This window comes from Ornithorhynchus anatinus, chromosome 2, assembly GCF_004115215.2.
Source record: "Ornithorhynchus anatinus isolate Pmale09 chromosome 2, mOrnAna1.pri.v4, whole genome shotgun sequence".
Classification (NCBI taxonomy): Eukaryota; Metazoa; Chordata; class Mammalia; order Monotremata; family Ornithorhynchidae; genus Ornithorhynchus; species Ornithorhynchus anatinus.
The window spans coordinates 20,126,624-20,146,549 of record NC_041729.1 but is presented as its reverse complement, the minus strand read 5'-3'; the positions used below and the strand labels follow the sequence as shown (position 1 = coordinate 20,146,549).

The 19,926-nt window shown below is 46.0% G+C and overlaps 2 protein-coding genes and 1 non-coding gene across 3 annotated transcripts in view; all 3 read right to left on the bottom strand.

Annotated features, from left to right (window-relative positions):
- Nucleotides 1–3,335, bottom strand: part of ALDH2 (aldehyde dehydrogenase 2 family member) — a 28,434-nt gene extending 25,099 nt beyond the window's left edge. Inside the window, exon 1 of the mRNA XM_007655443.4 lies at nt 3,175–3,335. Within this exon, the coding sequence (XP_007653633.1) occupies nt 3,175–3,291 (117 nt within the window). The 5' untranslated portion in view covers nt 3,292–3,335. The remainder of the gene's footprint in view (nt 1–3,174) is intronic.
- Nucleotides 3,336–11,926: 8,591 nt separating this feature from the next.
- Nucleotides 11,927–12,064, bottom strand: LOC114809578. The gene has a single exon (XR_003757354.1). It is a non-coding gene; the product is annotated as a small nucleolar RNA SNORA7 (small nucleolar RNA).
- Nucleotides 12,065–12,408: 344 nt separating this feature from the next.
- The window catches only part of ACAD10 (acyl-CoA dehydrogenase family member 10), a 53,564-nt gene continuing 46,046 nt past the window's right edge, over nt 12,409–19,926 (bottom strand). Inside the window, exon 15 of the mRNA XM_029057844.1 lies at nt 12,409–13,566. Within this exon, the coding sequence (XP_028913677.1) occupies nt 13,435–13,566 (132 nt within the window). The 3' untranslated portion in view covers nt 12,409–13,434. The remainder of the gene's footprint in view (nt 13,567–19,926) is intronic.

Sequence of the window (19,926 nt, the reverse complement as noted above, 5' to 3'; positions counted from 1 at the left end):
TGTCCCACGTGAGGCTCACAGTTAATCCCCATTTTACGGATGAGGTAACAGGCACAGAGAAGTGAAGTGACTTGCCCACAGTCACACAGCTGACAAGTGGCAGAGCCAGGATTCGAACCCATGACCTCTGACTCCAAAGCCCAGGCTCTTTCCACTGAGCCAAGCTGCTATTTCTCTGTGCCTCAGTTATCTCATCTATAATATGGGGATTCAGATTCTGAGTCCTCTGTGAGGCATAGACTGTGTCCAACCTGATTAGCTTATACCTACCCCTGCACTTACTACAATGCCTAGCACATAGTAATGCTTAATATCCTTTTTTTTTAAAAAAAAAAAAAAAAGCAGCCTCCAGCCTGGCCCCTGGCAGCCCTTCAACCCACCAAATTCTGGGCTGGGCCAGGGAGCTTAAACTCAGCAGGGATAGTGAACTGCAGCAGACAGCATAGCCCCACTTCCAACCCCCATATGCCCTCGCTCCCCCCAACAGCTCTTTAGGATGCCCCAAAATCAGTATGGGCAAAACTGATGGTTTTGCCTCTACAATACCCATAAGTGTTATTTATGTTAAGATTGTGAGCCCCCTTAAGAGGGTGAGCACCATGTGAGACAGGGACTGTGTCCAACCTGATTAACTTCTATCTACCCCAGTGTTTAGAACAGTGCTTGGCACATAGTGCTTAACAAGTACCCTAATTATTATTGAGAACTGTATTAAGCGCTTAGGAGAGTATAGCAAGATTGGAAAACACATTCCCTGCTCACAAGAAGCTTACGGTCTAGAACGATAAAGCAATACCCCGCTTTCATTTTATTGGTGCCCCTGCAAATGAGTAAATGTAATATGTAAATCTGCTGTATTTGGATCAAAATTTATTTTTTGCCAGTAAAGCCTAGGAAATGGCTGAAGATTCCGGTTAAGAGAAGCACTGTCACCACAAGCACAAACTATAAGGCACCAACTGGAAAGTGTGAGATTAAAAATTGTGGTTTGGTTTTTGTTACCCTCAAGTGGAGCATCAAGATAGCTTATTTCCACTCAGAATCTATGGTTTTATTCTGTTTGCTTTAGGCAGGTTTTTTTCTGTTGACCAGATCCCCACTAAACACTGAAATCACTTCATTTAAAAAGCTCAGTTCAGATCACCAAGCTGTAAAGCGGAGCCACAAGTAGAATAACTGGGAAGTTAGAAACTGCACCCAGCCCTACTCCGGATGTTTCTCTACCAGACATAACAGCTGAAGAGTGAAGATGAAAGAGTCTGTGACTAGAATTTGCATCTCCCATCTCATCTTCAATTTACGGACCTCAAAATTATAATAATAGTGGTAATTTTAAACCCTGAACTAAGCACTGGGGTAGATATGAGATCACCAGGTCAGGCTGTCCCTCTCCCAGATGGGCTCACAATCTAAGGAGGAGGAGAACACATTATTAGAAAATTGAGGATTCAATGCCTGTGCCCGCTGCTACTTAGACTGTGAGCCCCATGTGGGACACGGGCTGTGTGACCCGATTAAATTTGTATCTACCCCAATCTTTAAACAGTGCTTGACATGAAACAAATGCATAGTAATAATAATTCCATTTACTGAGCACCCTCAATGCACACAACAGTAATAAATCCTTGACTTCAAGAAGTTGCAGGTTGTATCTATCACTTTCATCACCTTAACTTGGTACATAGACTAGAAAGATAAGATGTGAGGATTATCTCCCCTGCAGGAAAGTAGTAACCAATATTTTCTATTTGCAAAATCTTTCGAATCGCAGCTCCGCCACTTGCCAGCTGTGTGACTTGGGTCAAGTCACTTGACTTTCTGTGCCTCAGTTCCCTCACCTGTAAAATGGGGATTAAACCTGTGAGCCCCACGTGGGACAACCTGATCACCTTGTAACCCCCCAGCGCTTATTAATTAATTATTAATCCGGGCTCCTCTTGTCAGCTGTGTGACTTGGGGCAAGTCCCTTTACTTCTCTGTGCCTCTTACCTCCATCTGTAAAATGGGTTTTAAGATTGGGAGCCCCAGGTGGGACAATCTTGTATCCCCCCCAGCGGTTAGAACAGCGCTTGGCACATAGTAAGCACTTAACAAATGCAAAAATAAAAAAACCATAAGAAAAAAAGTTCAAGAAGTTGGACACCAACCAGCGAAGCCACAGCGTGGCTCAGTGGAAAGAGCCCGGGCTTCGGAGTCAGAGGTCATGGATTCGAATCCCAGCTCTGCCACTTGTCAGCTGTGGGACTGTGGGCAAGTCACTTCACTGGGCTTCAGTGACCTCATCTGTAAAACGGGGATTAAGACTGTGAACCTCACGTGGGACAACCGGATGACCCTGTATCTACCCCAGCGCTTAGAGCAGTGCTCTGCCCATAGGAAGCGCTTAATAAATACCGACATTATTATCATTATTACAGCAACCCGGCCTGTGGAGCGTGCGATTCGGATTTAATCGGTCAGTCCCCAAATCGAGCCCCGAGCTTTATCCCAAGGGAAACTTGGGGTGTTTGGGAAAACCTAGAGGCCGCTTGGACAGGTCGGGGTCCCGGGAAGGGGTGAGCAGCCTCCCGGGCCAGGCCGGGGAAGGAGACACGGCTGCCGGAAAGGACGGGCCAAAGGGGAAGCGGGTTGTCCGAGCGGTCACTCCCGGGCAACACCCCCGGGCCCTTCTCATCGCCGGGAAACTGCGTGGCTCCGTGGAGAGAGCCCGGGCCTGGGAGTCAGAGGTCGTGGGTTCGAATCCTGCCTCTGCCACTGGTCAGCTGGGTGACTGGGGGCAAGTCACTTCTCTGGGCCTCAGTTCCCTCATCTGTAAAATGGGGATGAAGACCGTGAGCCTCACGTGGGGACAATCTGATGACCCTGCATCTCTCCCAGCGCTTCGAACGGTGCTCTGCACATAGGAAGCGCTTAACAGATACCAGCATTATCATTATTTTTAATCTACCGACTCCAGGCTGCTCAGCTGTTTCTCGGGGAAGGGCGGGGGAGGAGGCAGTTTTTAATTGCTGGGCTCCAGGTCCCTGCTGCGGGGGGTGGGGGGCGAGCGGGGTCCGGGGAGGAAGGATGCGGGGGGGAAAGGGGACCAAGATAATCCCGGGGCAGCGAAGGGGGGAAGGAGGGCAGGCAAAGAGGGGGGTGGCGAGGTGAGGCCCGCCGCCCCCCCGGGCTCACCTTGTCGTAGAGGACCTGGGGCTGCGGGTTGGGGGCGGGGAGGGCGGCGGCCGTCAGGGCGCGGCGGGGGACGAGCCGGGCCCACAGCCTGTTGCTCAGCCTTGCAGCGCGCAACATGGTGCCAGGCTGCAACCACCTCGGGCCGGACCGCCGGACGACTAGTAGGGCTTCAGCCACCAGGGGGCGGGGCCGCGCTCTCGGGGCCACGCCCGCTCCGGGCCCGCGGCCAATGGGGAGGGACGGGGGCGGGGCCTCGCTCCCGGAGCCCCGCCCGCTCCGACACCTCGGCCAATAGGAGGGTCAGGGGCAGGGTCTCGCTCCGGGAGCCCCGCCCACTCCCGCACGCAGTCAATAGGAATGGTCAGGGGCGGGGCCTCGCTCTCGGAGCCACGCCCGCTCTGGGTCTGCGGCCAATAGGAAGGGTCCGGGGCGGGGGTCTCGTTCCGGGGGCCCCGCCCACTCCGTCACCTCAGCCAATAGGAGGGACAGGGGGCGGGCCTCGCTCTCGAAGCCACGCCCACTCCGGGCCCGAGGCCAGCAGGGCGGGCCGGGGGCGAGGCTTCGCTCCAGAAGCCCCGCCCACTCCCACCACGCAGCCAATAGGAGCGGTCAGGGGCGGGGCCTCCCTCTCGGGGCCAAGCCCATTCTGGGTTCGCGGACCAATAGGGAGGGACGGGGCGGAGCCTCGCTCCGGGAGCCCCGCCCACTCCGACACCTCAGCCAATAGGAGGGTCAGGGGGCGGGCCGCGCTCTCAGAGCCACGCCCACTCCGGCCCCGCGACCAATAGAAAGGACATGGGGCGGTGCTTCGCTCCAAGAGCCCCGCCCACTCCCACCACGCAGCCAATAGGAGGGTCCGGGGGCGTGGCCTCGCTCTCGGAGCCCCGCCCGCCCCGGCACCTCAGCCCATAAGTGTCAGCTGTGGGCAAGTCACTTCACTTCTCTGTGCCTCAGTTCCCTCCTCTGTAAAATGGGGATGAGGACCGTCATCTGACATGAGAGGGAGTCGGGATTAGAACCCATGACCTCTGACTCCCAAGCCCGGGCTCTTACCACTAAGCCTTTACTGAGAACTTACTGGGCGCAGAGCGCTGTGCTAAACTCTGAGGAGAATACACGACAACAATAAATAGGCACATTTGCTGCCCACAGTAATAATTATGGCATCTGGTAATAATGATAATGATGATATTTGTTAAGCGCTATGTGCCAAGCACTGTGTTAAGCGCGTACTACTAATAATAGTAACAATAAGGGTATTTGTTAAGTGCTTACTATGTGCCAAGCACTGTTCTAAGCACCGGGGTAGATACCAATAATCAGGTTGTCCCATAGGCTCAGTCTTAATTCCCATTTTCCAGATGAGGTAACTGAGGCACAGAGAAGTGAAGGGACCTGCCCAAGGTCACACAGCAGGCAAGTGGCAGAGCCGGGATTATTCATTCATTCATTCATTCATTCAATAGTATTTATTGAGCGCTCACAATGTGCAGAGCACTGTACTAAGCGCTTGGAATGAACAAGTCGGCAACAGATAGAGACATGGGATTAGAACCCATGACCTCCACCTCCCAAGCCCGGGCTCTTGCCACTAGGCCACGTTGCTTCTCAAGGTGCAGAGCGCTGTACTAAGCGCTTGGGAGATTACAATACAACAATGAATAGACATATTCGCTGCCCACAATAATAGTTTTGGCACTTGCTAAGCGCTTACTGGGCGCAGAGCATTGTCCTAAGCGCTTAGTAGAATACATGACAACAATAAACAGACACATTCGCTGCCCACAATAATAATTATGGCATTTCTTAAGCGCTTAATGGGTGCAGAGCACCGTATTAAGCACTTGGGAGAATACACTACAACAATAAATAGGCGCATTCGCTGCCCACAATAATAATTATGGCATTTATTAACCGCTTACTATGCGCCATTCACTGCACTAAGCGTCAGACACAAAGAACTTATGATCTAGAGGGGGAGGCAGACATTAATATAAATGAATTACAGAGCGGCATGGCTTAGCGGATAGAGTCCGGGCCTGGGAGTAGAAGGGCATAGGTTCTAATCCCAGCTCCGCCACTCGTGTGCTGTGACCTTGGGCAAGTCACTTCACTTCTCTGGGCCTCAGTTATCGCATCTGGAAAGTGGGAATCGACACTGTGAGCCCCACGTGGGATAGGGACTGTGTCCAACCCAATTTGCTTGTATCCACCCCAGCGCTTAGTAGAGTGCCTGGCGCGTAATAAGTGCTTTACAGATTATTATTATTAAGTGCTATGGGACTGGGAGGGGGGATGAATAAAGGGGGCAAGTGAGGGTTAGCGCTCAATAAATAAGACTGATTGGAGTAGGGATTTGTGGGGATCTGCGCTATTACAGTTTTACGTTTATAAATATATATACATTTATTCATTCAATAGTATTTTCATTCAATAGCATTTATTGAACGCTTACTATGTGCAGAGCACTGTACTAAGTGCTTGGAATGCACAAATCGGTAACAGATAGTCCCTGCCCTTCGACGGGCTTATGTATATATATGTGTACAGTTTTATATATATGTGTACGCTGTATGTGCAAGTTCCCATCCGTATCTGAACATACAGAAGACTGTGTCTGTTTTAAAGTCCAGGGGCTGCAGATCTTAGGGGGCGGATGGAGGGTTGTGCTCTTCGGATAATGTATTTTGTTGCGTCGTCAATGAAAAGTACACATTCCTGCAGGTTTTGTATAATAATGTTGGTATTTGTTAAGCGCTTACTATGTGCAGAGCACTGTTCTAAGCGCTGGGGTAGATACAGAGTGATCAGGTTGTCCCACGTGAGGCTCACAGTTAATCCCCATTTTACAGATGAGGTAACTGAGGCACAGAGAAGTGAAGTGACTTGCCCACAGTCACACAGCTGACAAGTGGCAGAGCCGGGAGTCGAACCCATGACCTCTGACTCCCAAGCCCGGGCTCTTTCCACTGAGCATTTGGAAGGGAACATGTTTCAAACTCTGTAACTCTGCTGCTTATGCCGTAGGCTCTTTGTCTCTAAAGTCTATTGCCTCCCGTGACTCAAGATCACTCCAATATCTAATAATTATAACATGCACCCAAGCATGTGAAACTCAGCTGTGTGTACTTTTTATATAGTGATGGAGAACAAATACTCACCTCTATAAACCTGCAAAACAGGTGAGTCAAATCAGTCAACGTGGAGAACAGAAGAACCCAACCTATTCCCAGGGATCCTCAGAATGGGATCCGGTAAAGGTCAAGATAAATGCTTAGAACAAGCAACCATTACAAATCGAGTCAATCACCTCTCTGAGCACCTGCTCAAAATGACCTGAAAAAAAAGTGATAATACCTTCAATTTTAGAATGTTTTTATCTTTCTGAAGCACTTTTACATCACATCTAGTTTTATCCTCACAATGACTTCCCTGTGAGGTGAGAGGCAGGCATGGTCTCCATTTTAGAAAGGAGGAAATGGAGACACAGAGAGGATAAGTGACTTTCTGAGATCACACAGCAGGCCAGGAGCAGAGCTGGTACTCTCAGTCCATATTTATTGCATACTTACTAAGAGCACTGTACTACTTGGGAGAGTACAATACGACAGAGTTGGTAGATGCGCGCCCTGCCCACAAAGAGCTTACAGTCTAGAAGTAATAGAACCCAAGTCCTCTGATTCGCAGGCTCATGCCCTTCCCATGAAACCACGCTGGGTCCCATCTCTTTCTTTCCCCCCTGTGAGTTTTAGAAGCAGTGTGATAGATTTTGGATGTTGACTATTATTATTATGGTATTTGTTAAGCGCTTGCTATGGGCCAAGCACTGTTCTAAAACCCTGGGATAGATACAAGTTAATCAGGTTGGACACAGTCCATGTCCCATGTGCGGCTCACACTCTCGATCCCTTATTTTACAGATAAGGTAACTGAGGCCCAGAGAGGTGAAGTGACTTGCCCAAGTCACTTGATAATAATGACCATATTGATATAATATATGATAATAAAGCCAAGTGGCTTGATAATAATTGTGGTATTTGTTAAACACTTACTATGTGCCAGGCACTGTAATAAGTACTGGGATATATACAAGGTAATTGGGTTGAACAAAATCCCTATCCCACAAAGGGCTCCCAGTTTTAATCGCCATTTTACAGATAAGGTAACAGACACAGAGAAATTAAGTGACTATTGTGATTAGAACCCACAATAATGCACAATAAGTGTCCCCTCAGCATTATCTCCCCTGGAGGAAAGTAGTAACCGATATTTTGTATTTGGTATTTGTTAAGCGTTTACTGTGTGCCAAGCACTGTTCTAAGCGCTGGGGTAGATAAAAGGTAACCAGGTTGTCCCACATAGGGCATTTGCAAAATCTTTCTAATCCTGGCTCCGCTACTTGTCAGCTCTGTGACTTTGGGCAAGTCACTTAACTTCTCTGTGCCTCATTTCTCTTATCTGTAAAATGGGGATTAAGACTGTGAGCCCCACATGGGACAACCTGATCACCTTGTATCTTCCCAGTGCTTAGAACAGTGCTTTGCGCACAGTAAGTGCTTAACAAATATCATCATCATCATCATTTCTCAATGTCCCTCAGAACCTGGAAACCCAGCAGAGGGGCTGCTGGAGGGACAACATGACCATGAGAATGGGCAGGCCACATGGTCTATACTTTTGCTGGGCTTTCTAAAGCGCTTAGTAAAGTGTAAGGCACCCAGTAGGGGCTCATTAAATGTCATAACCACTACTATTGCATAATGGTGCTGGGATAATGAATGCCTAAGAAGCAGTGGGTTGAACTCTGTCATCCTTAGGTGATAGTAAACTTTTGCGGGGGGGAGGAATGGACAGGGATGTGACTTTCTAGCTATCAATGGTATTTTTCGAGCACTTATATTTTTATGGTATTTGTTAAGCCCTAACTATGGGTCAAACACTGTTCTAAGTACTGGAGTAGGTACAAATCAATTAGGTCAGAAACGGTCCCCGTCCCACACGGGGCTCACAGTTTATCACAGTTAATGATAATAACCGTCATGTTTGTTAAACATTTACTATGTGCCAGGCACTGTAATAAGTACTGGGGTATATACGAGGTAATTGGGTTGAACAAAATCCCTGTCCCACAAAGGGCTCCCAGTTTTATTCCCCATTTTACAGATAAGGTAACAGACACAGAGAAATTAAGTGACTTGCCTGAGGTCACACAGCAGACAAGTGGTGGAGCCGGGATTAGAACCCAGGTACTTCTGACTCCCAAGTCTGTGCTCTATCAGCAAGCCACGCTCAGTGCGTAGAGGGAGAACAAGTATTTAATCCCCATTCTAAGGTTGAGGAAACTGAGACACAAAGAAGTTAAGTAACTTGCCCAAGGTCCCACAGCAGACAAGTGGTGGAGCTGGGATTAGAAACCAGTGCTTGTGACTCCCAGGGCTGAGCTCTCTCCATTAGGCTATGTTACATTTATTGTGTTCAGAGCACTGTACTACTACTAATAATTATTATGGTATTTGTTAAGCACTTACTCTATGCCAAGTACTGTTCTAAGCGCTGGGGTAGATACAAGGAAGTCAGGTTGTCCCACGAGGGGCTCACAGTCTTAATCCCCATTTTATAGATGAGGGAACTGAGGCCCAGAGAAGTGAAGTGATTTGCCCAAGGTCACACAGTAGACAAGTGGTGGAGCTGGGATTAGAACCTCCTGAGTCCCCGGCCCATGCTCTATCCATTATGGCATGCTGCTTCTCTAAGCACTTGGGAGTATTTTCATTTCTTTGAAGGTAAAATTAATTTTCAGAGATTTTTCCCATGGGGACAATATCTTCTTGGAGCAATGGGACAATGATTCCCAAGGGAAAATTCCTGAAAGTTAATTTAAATCAAGGGAAAATCCCACAGAAAGCCTTGCTACCTTACTCTCTAGTCTCTGCTTCCTTCCCAGTCTAAATTAGATGATTAACTGAAAGCAGGGTAATAAAGAGAATAAGCATTTCCAATCCAGAGTAGATGACTACATTATGCCCTCTGAACCAATGTCTTTGTGTGGCATAGGTAGGAAAAGTGTTTGAAAACACACAGTGCCCGGCATATAGTAAGCGCTTAACAAATGCTATAAAAAATGAGTTTTCCAAGCTATGGATTACCAAGTCATAGCTTTCAGGAAATCTAACCAGCCCTTCACTAAAAATATCACAATCTACCATAAATCTCTCAGGGCTGTGTATCAACACAGTGTGGAGGATGAATAATTACAATTATTAAAGCAATTCCTAAAGATAAATGTCCCTCGCTCCTCACACTCTAGAATCACATTTAATTTCCATTCCTAGCCATAGCTACAGGTCAGATCCACCCAAAAAGTAATAGGAGATAAAGATTTTGATAATAAAACAGGTTGGGCATGATCTTGTCCATAACGGAGACTCCAATCATTAAGTGCTCACAAAGTACAGCACATTATTTTGCACTGGGAAAAATAAAATGTGAAAACATACATAGTGCATACTCTAGAGGAGTTCAGGAATTTATGAGGCACAAAACACATTGAAAATTATAACTATTTTTGACTGTAACTATATGAAAGCATAGCATAGTGATGAACGTTGACTTTAAAAGGGAATAATGCTGTGCTGAGGAGTTTCCCTGGCCAAAGTTTCATTCCAAACGCAACCCAGGTTTTTGCACAGGCTTTTCATCAATATTCCAAAGTCCTAAAATGCTCAGTGAGTGAGAAATGTAGATCTGAAAGCACTGTGGTAACTGTTACTCAAAATGTGGTCATTATTTACCAAAGTAAATGGTAAGCAGCTCTCAGCTGAAAAGCATGACCGTAGAACATGGAGATTAGGCCCGCTTGGATTTCCTACTCTCCAGTTTCCTGTGGTTGCTTGTCCCCACCAATTTAAGCCTTTTGTTTCTTTTTTCTTTTTTTATGGAATTTATTAAGTGTTTAAGTATGTGCAAGGCACTTTACTAAACACCAGGGTAGATATAAAATAATCAGGCTGGACACGGCCCATATCCCACATAGGACTCACAGTCTTAATTTCCATTTTATAGACGAGGTAGTGGGGCCACAGAGAAGTTAAGTGATTTGCCCAAGGTCACACAGCAGACAAGTTGTGGTCCTCTGATCCAGGTTCCGGGTCCACGCTCTTTCCCCTAGGCCACACTACTTCTCGCGTTGTGTCTTGAGGGTGTTGTTTTCTTGGTCCATGAAACGCAAGCTGGGAAAGACGATAGCCCTCCTTGATTCAGTCCTCAGCCATGTTGATTAACTACCTTGGAGGCAGTAGCCCAGATTTCATGGGAGTGATTTAATGACATCTGGAGCCCATATTTTCCAAAGCAAAGACCCTTCTGCACTGGCTTTTGCTTATCAACTGCTCTCTATGGCCCAGTATCTCAGGACTCTAGAAAGCACTCAGATCAGATCTGTCAAGCTTCCCTCACTCGTTTCTACCTTCCCTGTGTAGGGAACCAGCTAAGGACCCAGCCCTCATCCTGAAGATTAATGCTGTTTGTCTTTGGCCTACGTGGAAGTAACATCCTCAGAGACAGAGGTCATGGGTTCTAATCCCGGCTCCGCCACGTGTCAGCTGTGTGACTCTGGGCAGGTCACTCAACTTCTCTGGGCCTCAGCAACCTCATCTGTAAAATGGGGATTAAAACGGTGAGCCCCACCTGGGACAACCTGATTACCCCGTATCTACCCCAGTGCTTAGTGCGTGGCACATAGTAAGCACTTAACCAACACCATTATTATTATTATTATTCAAGCTCCTAGTGAACTTTTGACTCACTTTTCACTCATGAAGTTGAATTACCTCCCAACCCACTTCCTTTCAAAGAGTCTAAGCTATTGCTGATCCCAGAGCTAGCACAGGAGCAGGGACCAGGGCTGAGTCGGGAAGTGGCTCTATTTATCTTGTTCAAGCCCAGAGAAGGAACCTAGGCTACTCCATCTTCTTCCTCACTGACCTCCTGGCCTCCTAACTCCTCCAAGGGGCCTTACCCGATTAAGTCTTCTTTTCCCTGGCTCGCTCTCCCTTCTGCATCATCTATGGCCTTGGATATTTGATATTCACCCTCCCCCAACCTCACAGCACCTATTAATGTCTGTCTCCCCTTCCAGACTGTGAGCTCGTTATGGGCAGGAAACTTGTCTGCTAATTCTGTTGAATTGTACACCTCTAAGTGTCTATTACAGTGCTCTGCGCATAGTAAGCACTCAAGAAATATCACTGATTTATTGACTGATTGCTGCTCCATCCAGATGCCGTAGTTTCAGAGGTGGGGCCCAACTCTTCATCGGGTAGGATGGATAAGGAAGTATGTCTCATGCAGGGCAGGAAGCTTTAGTGAGTTCTTGAGCCTAGACTGACATCTTCCCATGAATATGTGGATCTGAGACCAAACAAAAACAAACCTTCTGTCTACATTTTTAAATTGGGAGGTGGAACCTGTTCTTATAAATTTGATACTAGAGAAGAGTCCCAGGTGGGTCCTATTGTCTTGTCTTACGCCATCGAGTCATTTCCGACCCAGAGCGACTACATGGTCACATCTCTTTCAGAATGCCCCACTCTCCACCTGCAATCGTGCCGGGGCTGTATCTACAGAGTTTTCTTAATAAAAATATGGAAGCGCTTTACCATTGCCTTCTTCCACACAGTAGAGTCTCGAGGGAGGAGAGTCTCCTCCCTCGACTCTCTCCCATGCCACTGCTGCCCAACACAGGTGAGTTTTGACTTGTTGCAGATTGCCTTCCACTCACCGGACACTGGCCAAACTAGGAATGGAATGAGTATGCCTCTGCTTGACTTTCCCTCCCATAATCGAGACTGGTAGAGTACTGGAAACTCTCCAGGTGCAACCCTGAGAGGGGATGGGCCTAAGCTAAACACTGACATTTTCTTTATAAAAGTGAACTCACCAAATTTCAAGTTGATATTGTCATACATTTTTCTGCTGGTCTTTTGTCTAAGATGCTAATAGGGAGAGAGAAAAAGGCCTCAAAAGGTCTGTTCCCAGACCCATCACCTGCCCTCCTAAATTACCAGTTTCCTCAGTGGAGTTGAGTGTGAAACAGGAACAAATTCTCCATTTTATATGATTCTGTTCAGATTGGGTGAGTTCAAGAATTAATGTTGGGTGAAGAGGATGAAACAAAGATTTAGAAAACCTTAAAACATATTTGAATGCAGACAGATTGGGGCTATGACACATTAGTGATGTAGCTCTAACATTTTATTGCAAGTCAAAATGGCAAAGAAATATCATTAAATCATCAAGACCTCTTTTGATATTTCCCAACCCACCTCAAGTTAATGCAAGAAAGTTTTTTCGTCTAAATGCAACATCATAGCAACAAAAGGATGCTCGCAACTCAACGATTCTTTTTCATTACAGTTTTCCAAGATCTTCCCAGACTTTGGTTTCTGAGAATACCGTCCATTCCCCCAGGATCTACGTGTCACTTTCCCTAGCAGCCAACCACCATCATCCTCTTTCCAAAGGCTGGGGAGGATGGCAAAGGTGCCCTTGGGGAGATATTTCCCTTAGAAATAATTAACACTTCTTCCTTGGCAGAAGAGGGCAGCACTAAACAACACAAAGTGGCTTTTTTTCCCCTAGTTCTTCCTCAGGCCTGGTGTCTGAAAAGCAACCCTCAGAGCATTCAGATACCACGGCCAGACATGATTTAGAAATTCAAGATCGTCATCTAGACGCATAGCCTCAAGGCCAGCTTTCTATATATAAAATGGGGAATTTGTTCCTGTTTCACACTAAACTCCACTGAGGAAACTGGTAATTTGGGAGGGCAGGTGATGGGTCTGGGAGCAGACCTTTTGAGGCCTTTTTCCCTCTCTCTATTAGCATCTCAGACAAAAGACCATCAAGGCCAGCTTTCTGTCTTTGTGTCTTAGTGGCATAGAATGAAGGCTAGTCTCTTCTTTTTTTCCCCCCTTCTGTTTTTTCCCCCCGTGTAAATGTCAGCCTTTTTGTGCTACTTACAGAGGTTTCTGCTGTGTATGGCAAAAAAGTCGATTTCATCAAGACTGTCTCAGGACTCAGCAGCCAAGAGCTTTTGAGATTAGGGCAAGGGGTGGTAGGAGAGAGAGTGATCACCAAAATTCCCCTAAAAATCATACCATGCATTTCAAACTATGTTCTTTTCAATTACAGAGCTACAGAGCATTCGGGCCCAGCAACACATTGCCGGACCTCAGTGTTGTGATTTCAGAGCCTGTAGTTCTAATACTTCAGCTCCACCTTTGCCACTGTGGCCCTGTGAACTCCATCGGGTCCATCAGCAAACAGAAGTGCTCGAGCCCAAGCCAAAAACTGGGCCAGGGGATAATGGCAGCCGCCCGCAGCTCCAAAATCCTGAAACACAAAGAACAGAAGATGAGAGCCACCCCAGATGAGCAAGTGCTGTTTTTGAGAATCAAAATAATAAATGATTATGAGAATGTACTGTTATCCTGCTTTCCAGACTTAGATCTGAAAGTTGTCTGACATTTCAAGGGAACAGTAGTAATCGTATTTGTTAAGCGCTTAATACATGCCAAGTACTGTTCTAAGTGACTATAACAATATCTAGCCAGCCCTACCTCTGAGCAGCATGGAGCAACTTACTATTTGTCACTTAATTGTATTTTCTGAGTGCTCACTGTGTGTAGAGCACTGTACAACAATACATACACACATTCCCTTCCCATAGTGAGCTTGCTATTTCCGGGGTTGAATGCACCCACAGCTGCTGTTGAAGCAAAGTTAAGAAAGAACTCTTAAATGTCCTCATCTTCCCTTCCACCTACCTTCTCCATTACAATTGACAACTCCACCATCCTCCCTGTCTCTGGAACACAAAACCTTGGCATTATCCTTGACTCCTCCCACTCTTGTGAACCCCACATTTAGTTGGTTGCCAACTTCTGTCAGTTTTTCCTCTACGACTTTTCCAGAATCCACCCCTGCCCCTCCATCTAAATGGCCACAAGGATGGACCAGACCTTTTCATATCCCAACTTGGTTTCTGTGTCAGTCTTCTAACTGATCTCCCTGCCTCCAGTTTTCTCCACTCCACTCCATACTTGACTCTGCTGCCCAGATCATTTTTTTTGAATATCATCCTAAAAACCTCCAACGGTTGCCCATTCCTCTCAGCACCTAGCAGACTCCTTACCTTTGGCTTTAAGGCACTAAATCAGCTCTCTGACTCCTATTTACCTATCCACTTTCTTATCCCTCTTCTACCCAACTCTTACTCTTTGTTCTTCTCAAAAAAACATATCACTGTGACTTACTCTTATTTTTCTTGAACCAAACTCTTACTCATACCCTCCCCACCACCGGAAACTCCCTTCAAACCCCTCACACCATCACTCTTACGATCTTTAAAACCTCAAAAATTCTTAAATCACACCTACTGCAGGAGGCCTTTCCCAGTCAATTTCTAATCAGAAGCAGCATAGTGTAGTGGACAGAGCCCACGCCTGGGAGTCAGAAGGTCATGGGTTCTAACCGTGACTCTGCCACTTAACTGCTGTGTGACCTTGGGCAAGTCACTTCACTTCTCTGGGCCTCAGTTACCTCATCTGCAAAATGGGGATTGAGACTGTGAGCCCTGTGTGGGACTGAGACTATGTCCAACCTGATTTGCTTGTATCCAGCGCTAAGTACAGTGCCTGGCACACACTAAGCACTTAACAAATACAATAATAATTATTAATATTAATAATATTAATCTCAATTTAGATCCTCCAGGTGCCACTTCAGTGCCACCAAGCACTTAAGTATTCACAAATTTCTGTAGCACTGTGTTCATATCCTAGATAATCTTACTTGAGCATTTACTCATGTTCATATCTCCTTTTCCTTCTTCTTCCTACATAGTTAATTTTAGGGCCTGTCTTCCCCACTAGATCTTCCCACTAGACTGTAAACTTCTTAAGGGTAGGGACCGGACTGTAAATTCTATTGTACTCTCCCAGCTGCTTAATACAGTGTTCTGCCTCATAGCAGGTACTGATTAATTAAATCATTTTTCACAAAGTCTCAGATCTGGGGAGAATGCACCCAAAGCTGATGTGAGAAGGGGATATGGAGAGGGAGATGAAGGGGATATGGAAAGGGGGATGAACACACACCTTTAGGGGTTTTGTGATGGTTTTGTGATGTTAAGCAAGCTCTTAACAAATACAATTAAAAAATTAAGCAAAAGGGCCTCCATACTGCTGTCATGGCTCCTCCCCAGGAAGGCACAGCACCCAACAGGAGGCATAGGAAGGGCTTTGACTTTCACCACTACAACTGAGAAGCAGCATGGCTCAGAGAAGCAGCGTGGCTCAGTGGAAAGAGACCGGGCTTGGGAGACAGAGGTCATGAGTTCAAATTCCACCTCTGCCACTTGTCAGCTGTGTGACTGTGGGCAAGTCACTTCACTTCTCTATGCCTCAGTTACCTCATCTGTAAAATGGGGATTAAGACTGTGAGCCTCACGTGGGACAATCTGATTACCCTGTATCTACCCCAGCTCTTAGAACAATGCTCTGCACATAGTAAGCGCTTAATACCAACCCAAGCCAAGTACTTACACATACACCTCTAGACCACATTACAGTTCTGTAGCCTGTAAGCTCGTTGTGGGCAGGGAATAAGCACTGTTTTATGTGCTGGGGTAGACACAGGGTAATCAGGGTTGTCCCACGTGAGGCTCACAGTTAATCCCCATTTTACAAGATGAGGTAACTGACGCACAGAGAAGTTAAGTGACTTGCCCACAGTTACACAGCTGACAAGTGACAGAGTGGGATTCGAATCCATGACCTCTGACTCCCAAGCCTGGGCTCTTTCCACTGAGCCATGCTGCTTCTCATTCTCTCTCGTATCATTTCTTCTCATATCCATTCTCCCTCCTACTTGGACTGTGATTGCCATGTGGGACAGGGACTGTGTGTGGCCTAATTAACTTGTACCTACCCTAGGGCTTAGAACAGTGTTTGACACAAAGTAAGTGCTTAACAAATACAGTAATAACAGTTACTATTAATATGAATGGGGTAAATAAGCTATATACAAAAGAGCTATGGGTGCAGAAGTGCTGTGGTAGCATTTGGGGAGTGGGTGAGGGGAGGATAAAACCTGAGATGAGCTGGGCTTGAAGCCTTCTATTTTCATGGTTGTTTTTCACACCTCTGAAAGTCACATGGAGTCAGATATGCTATATAGCCTGAGAGTCATAAAAGACAGTGTGTTCTTAATGTCGTTCTTCTGTCTGGAGTGTCATAATTGCAAGCCATGAGAGTCAACTACTGCTTTTTCAGGGAAAAATTGTTCTTCCATGTGAGGTCGGAAAGTGGAGTGAAGAAGTAAGGGAAATAAGACCAGAAAAATACAGCAACTCAGTGTGTTCACTCACTAATGAAAATGCCTTTCATTACTTTTCTTGTTCTTTGCACAGTTTCTGGTAAAAGATCCATTTGGTCTCAGGAGTTCATTTCGTCCTCGTAGAAATCAATACCATCGATTGAACTCTTTGTTCCTGGGGAAAAATCTATAGGCTTGAGAAACCACTTCCTCTTTTGCTCAGGATCCTATCTTTCGCCGAAGGTGTTGAAGTCCATGGGGCAGTCTCGGCCTTTCTTTGGGGAAGGAGGGGGATGGGGTAGGAAGCCAAGTCGGGGGTTCAGAACCCTAAGGCAGTAAGGCTGGGTTTAAATACTGATTTAATAGTTCTTAGATTTGGGAGGATATTGAGACTTGGATCCTGGGTGCAGGAACCTGTTTTCTCCACAGTGCTCGGTAGAAAAAGCATCACGGGAATCTAATAAATATCTCACCTAATAAACACTGCTGAATGAGTGAACAAGAGAATGGGGAGGGAAAGAGATACATTCTCTGTTTTGAATTTCAACCTTAAGCTCAATAAATCAGAGGCTTGGTTACCTCACTCCTCTCTTTAATGGACTTCAAGGATAGTTTTGTCACCCTCTTTACTTTTCTCTTCACCCCACCTCTCCCAATCTATTAATTCTACTATAAATGAGAGAATCAGCCAAGAGAACAGTAGGGACTTCACTTTCAACAGCATATCAGACAGGACCAGGCACATTCCAGAAAAAGTTGGGAGGTACTAACTCGTTCTTTCATGAGAACTAAAGCTCCCTCTGAATGCCCAATCAGCCTCATACAGTGATGGATTCTCCCAGAGCCAAACCTGCCTAGGGCAATTTTAAACTCTCCGCCAGGACCCAGTAACACACTTTCCTTGGGAACTTGCACATTCTCAAATACGATCTGCCCATGACCACTTGGAAAAATCAAAACAGGTCCAGTAAGATACCACTTTACTCATTTTCTTCTCTGGAAGATCATGAAATGGAGCCATTCCTTTTTAAAGGGGTTTGTATTTCTCCTTTCCTGCTCCTCTTGCTTCAGTTCTAGACATCTCTTGGGCTCTTGGGCATAACTCTGGTTTTAGCTGAACCCAAATTACTTGCTTGTAACTGAGAGAGTCTAGGGTAGGGCCTGTAAGTGAGCATGGGACTCCCAACCCTTCATTCTGAAATCTAGTCATGGGATCTGTGTTTCCCAAAGTGGGATGTGAAATCTATTTGTGACTTGAAAGAATCTATTTGATGTCTCCCCCAAGCCTTTCCCTTCTTCTGTAGAGCTCTCTGCTCTTTGACATACATTTCAGAGGTAGACTAGGCTATTTATAGTGATTGGGAAAGAAACATCAAGTCAGTGAAGTCTACCAAGAAGGGCTGCGATCACCGACTTTAACTCGAAAATTGCTTAGAAGTAGTTTGTCCAATCCATTTTTGTACTTTCCCAAGCATTTAGTACAGTAAATGCTCAGTAAATGCCATCAATCGATCGATAATATGGTGATACTCTGCAGGAATGCCTCTCAACTCTCTCACAAACTTGTCTGATCCCTTTATTTCCCTTACCTCTTCACTCCACTTTCCAAAGTATTCCAGTGGAGATTGCTATACTAGTAAGACAAAGTTTTCAAAAGTGATCTCTGTGAATTATCAATCAGTGTTATTTTTACTATTTATTAGAGGCCTTCCTAAGCCCTCATTCGCCTATTCACTCACCTATTTTCATTCAGTCGTCCATTCAATCATATTTATTGAGCGCTTACTGTGTGCAGAGCACTGTTCTAAGTGCTTGGAAAGTACACTTTGGCAACAAATAGAGACAATCCTTACCCAACAACGGGCTCAGTCTGGAAGGGAGGAGACAGACAACAAAACAAAACAAGTAGACACTTGGATCTGTATCCTTTAAGCACTTGACATGCAACCCAACTCGGCCCTACAGCGCTCATGTACTTATCCATAATTAATTTTAATGTCTGTCTCTCTAGACTGAAAGCTCCTTGTGGGCAGGGAAAGTGTCTACCAATTCTGCTGTACTCTCCCAAGTGCTTAATACAGTGCTCTGCACACAGTAAGTGCTCAATAAATACCATCAATTGATTGATTTTTTTAAGCCCTTTCCATAGAGCAGTATTGCAGAGCTTACTGCAGAAGCAGCGAGACCAAGTGGAAAGAGCAAGGTCCCGGGAGTGGGAGGAACTGAGTTCTAATACTAGTACTGGAGAAGCAGCGTGGCTCAGTGGAAAGAGCACGGGCTTTGGAGTCAGGGCTCATGAGTTCGAATCCCAGCTCTGCCACTTGTCGGCTGTGTGACTGTGGGCAAGTCACTTAACTTCTCTGTGCCTCAGTTCCCTCATCTGTAAAATGGGGATTAAGATTGTGAGCCCCACGTGGGACAACCTGATTCCCCTATGTCTACCCCAGCGCTTAGAACAGTGCTCGGCACATAGTAAGCGCTTAACAAATACCAACATTATTATTAATCCCGGCTCTGCCACTTGTCACTCACTTGCCACTCACCTTGGGCGAGTCATTTAACTTCTCTGTGTCTCAGTTCCCTCATCTGGAGACTGGGGATTCAATGCCCGTTCCCCCTCCTACTTAGACTGTGAGCTCCATGTGGGACTGGATTATCTCAGATCTACCCCGGTGCTTAGTACAGTGCTTGACACAGAGTAAGTGCTTAATACAATAATTAATAACACCACAGTTATTATTAATAGTAATAGCATTAGCGCTGTACTAGGTGTGCAGGAGAGTATAATTGAAAAGGGTAGATATAGACAAATTAGGCTTGGAAGACTAAGTAAAGTCCACCTCCCCTGGGGCATCATCCAGCCCACAGTCACTGATGACTTTGATCCCTGGAGTATCCATGATGAGAACTAGAAGCATTGACTGCAGCTTGGGGTGCTGGGCATGTAAATTTGTTTTCCCCATAAATACACAGAGCTGGCAATGGGGATCCAGAACACCTGCCAGGAAAGGAGATAGGCAGAACCAGATTACTTGACTCCAAGCTCATCACATCTCATTAAGCATTTGTCCTTGCAAAAAAACCCCCCCAAAACAAAAAAAAAACCCCAAGCAAAATCCTGGTGATCAAATACAGCTAGTTTAGACTGTTTATATAATCAGCTGAATGTTCCCTTGTTCTCAACCAGAAAATCGGTGCAATTGCTTTTTGCCCTCATGCTGGGTAAATCCAAAGTCTTGAAAATGATGTTTTTCAGGAAATTCCATTCAGAGGTTAGAACACAATTCAGAGAAAACCGGTTGGAAAGACGTCCTTTTTCAAAGCAGACCTGAATGCTACCATTCTACTCTGAAAGGATTACTGATGGACAGGCTT